Raw genomic sequence first — 2,465 nt, 5'->3', positions numbered from 1 at the left:
AGGCTAAACTAATGTTAGGCCTAAGACAAGTGGATTTATAGATTCTAGTATCTGCATGTTAGGCCTAAGACAAGTGGATTTATAGATTCTACTATCTGCATGTTAGGTCTAAGACAAGTGGATTTATATATTCTAGTATCTGCATGTTAGGCCTAAGACAATTGGATTGATATATTCTAGTATCTGCGATTAGAATTATTTTCTATTAAATCCTGTGTTTCAATTTGAATGCAAATGTTTTACTAGTCACTGCTAGTTATTAATTATTACTATTGAAAACTCAATGAAAAAACAAATTTTAAATTTTAAAAGGTGAATTGCTATTTCTTTAACTCAATGTAAGTATAAGCAGAAATGTATCTTCATTTCAAAAGCAACAGACCTGTATTAGAGCTGCAAAATGTACCTTCACTTGAAAGTAATAGATCTTCTGTAATAAAACTATATATTTATAATATCAGTTTTTAGATGTATTTTACTGTTAGCTTTCTTAACTTATACAACTCAAAGTCATTTGAGTGTCCTTAAAACGATAATCAAACTTGTCTGGCAATACAAGTTATTGAAGATTACATGTAGGCTTAAAACGTTAATTTTTCTTTAAATGATTCATTACTTACTTGCGTATAGCCATGGCTTCTTTATTATCAGGTCGAAAAAAATCATGGTTTCTGTATGCCTCCGTGGCTTGCCTTCGATACTCTCCAACATTAAACACTAAAAGAGTATGTCAATCAAGCTATTAATCTTAACTTCTGATCAGAACAAGCTACCTTCTTATAACAAAGTTAAATAACAGCCTGGTAAAGAGTGTAGCTAATTAGATATCTTTTCTTACATTCTTACTTATAAAGATTAGAATGCATTATTTCATCAGTTGGGTGCCCTCACTGTTAACAATATTTACAACCCTAAACCTAGTAATATCTCACAAGGTTCTGCCACCTTAGGAGATACAATCAAACAACATTGAACACTCAAGAATGAAGCTATAAATCAAACTAGTTTACTTTTGCTAGAATAAACAAATCAGAAATTGTGAACTTCAGTCTTATATACACAGCAGTAAACACACAACTTACTTTTAATTCTAAACTCAAAACCTTATCATAAATACTTTAAATGTTTGAAGGCTTTACAGAGAACTAAAATTTAAGCATCGTTAGGTCTGTAAATTTCTGTGATAAAATTCTAAATAAATTATTAGCTTTAAAGAATTCTATACAAAATATTTTCATGTCAAAAACAAGACATGAAACTGGAACTATGACCAAATTTCTGAATCAATCATGAACAGACTCCAGTTCCTCTACTCACCTAACTGTATAGACAAAACTTATACATTTGAAAACTTTAAACAACAACAAATTAAAAAAAAATGCATAAAATAAGAGTTTCAAGTTGTATAGTTTCATACAACAAGAATCAACAGCTTCGTGAACTGTAATTATATATCATTCTGTACCTCTTGTATTAATGCCTATCCAGTTCAAATAACGAGTCAGTTTCCTGGCTATGTACGTCTTACCCCTAGCTGGCAGACCCACCATAGCTATCACGTGGGGAAGATTGACATAATTGGTCCTATCCCCTAGATGTGGGAAAAAAAAAGTTAAAATATCATGCACTAAGAAATTTCTTCTAGAACCTAAAAAAAAAGTAAATATTTGTATAAAAAACGTTTAGATAATTAAACAGAACAATGTGATTTTATTGATACACATTCCCTTATACACGTACTTATTCAAACGAAAGGAATGTTTAAGCCTATCTAGTTTAACAGTTAGCTCTTTGTACACCCAGAGACATTTAGAATTTGTTGGAAAACATGGACCATCATTGGCCGATCGGAGCCAAAACTATAGTTCTGAGATGGACACAATATATCTCTAGCTTGTTGTTCCCCATATTTCAGCTTTTGAGTGTTTTTAAAATGTTTATATAAAACAAGTAGTAAGTTATTAAACGAACAGGAGCAGAGTTGAGGAAAGAATTCTTTTGTTCTAAAGCATTATGGGAAATGTATTTAAATAAAGTCTCAAGCCCACTTTTGTCATCACAACCACAACAGGTACATATCAGTTGCTACAGAACCAATAAGTTCTGTCATCACAACCATAACAGGTATGTATTAGGTGCTACAGAACTAAAAAGTTCTGTTGTCAAAACCATAACAGGTATGTATTAGGTGCTACAGAACCAAAAAGTTCTGTTGTCACAACCATGACAGGTACATATTAGGTGCTACAGAACCAAAAAGTTCTGTTGTCACAACCATGACAGGTACATATAAGGTGCTACAGAACTGAAAAGTTCTCAAATCTTAAAATCTCTTCAGTTAATGTGGCTTTGTGTACATACTAAACCCGTGTATTATTTGTTAACAATGTTGATGTGGCTTTGTGTACATACTAAACCCGTGTATTATTTGTTAACAATGTTGATGTGGCTTTGTGTACATACTA

The 2,465-nt window shown here is 31.7% G+C and overlaps 1 protein-coding gene across 1 annotated transcript in view; it reads right to left on the bottom strand.

Annotated features, from left to right (window-relative positions):
- Positions 1-1,613, bottom strand: part of LOC106477342 (6-phosphofructo-2-kinase/fructose-2,6-bisphosphatase-like) — a gene marked incomplete at its 3' end in the record, with an annotated part of 3,145 nt that extends 1,532 nt beyond the window's left edge. The window contains exons 1-2 of the mRNA XM_013937923.2: positions 1,466-1,613; positions 621-717 (exon numbers count right to left, since the gene is read on the bottom strand). Coding sequence (XP_013793377.1) covers positions 621-717; positions 1,466-1,550 — 182 coding nt within the window. The remainder of the gene's footprint in view (positions 1-620; positions 718-1,465) is intronic.
- Between the last annotated feature and the right edge of the window lie 852 nt (positions 1,614-2,465).

The sequence above is a fragment of the Limulus polyphemus genome, unplaced genomic scaffold (assembly GCF_000517525.1).
Source record: "Limulus polyphemus unplaced genomic scaffold, Limulus_polyphemus-2.1.2 Scaffold14354, whole genome shotgun sequence".
In the NCBI taxonomy this organism is placed as follows: Eukaryota; Metazoa; Arthropoda; class Merostomata; order Xiphosura; family Limulidae; genus Limulus; species Limulus polyphemus.
This window is presented reverse-complemented; position numbering and strand designations above follow the sequence as displayed.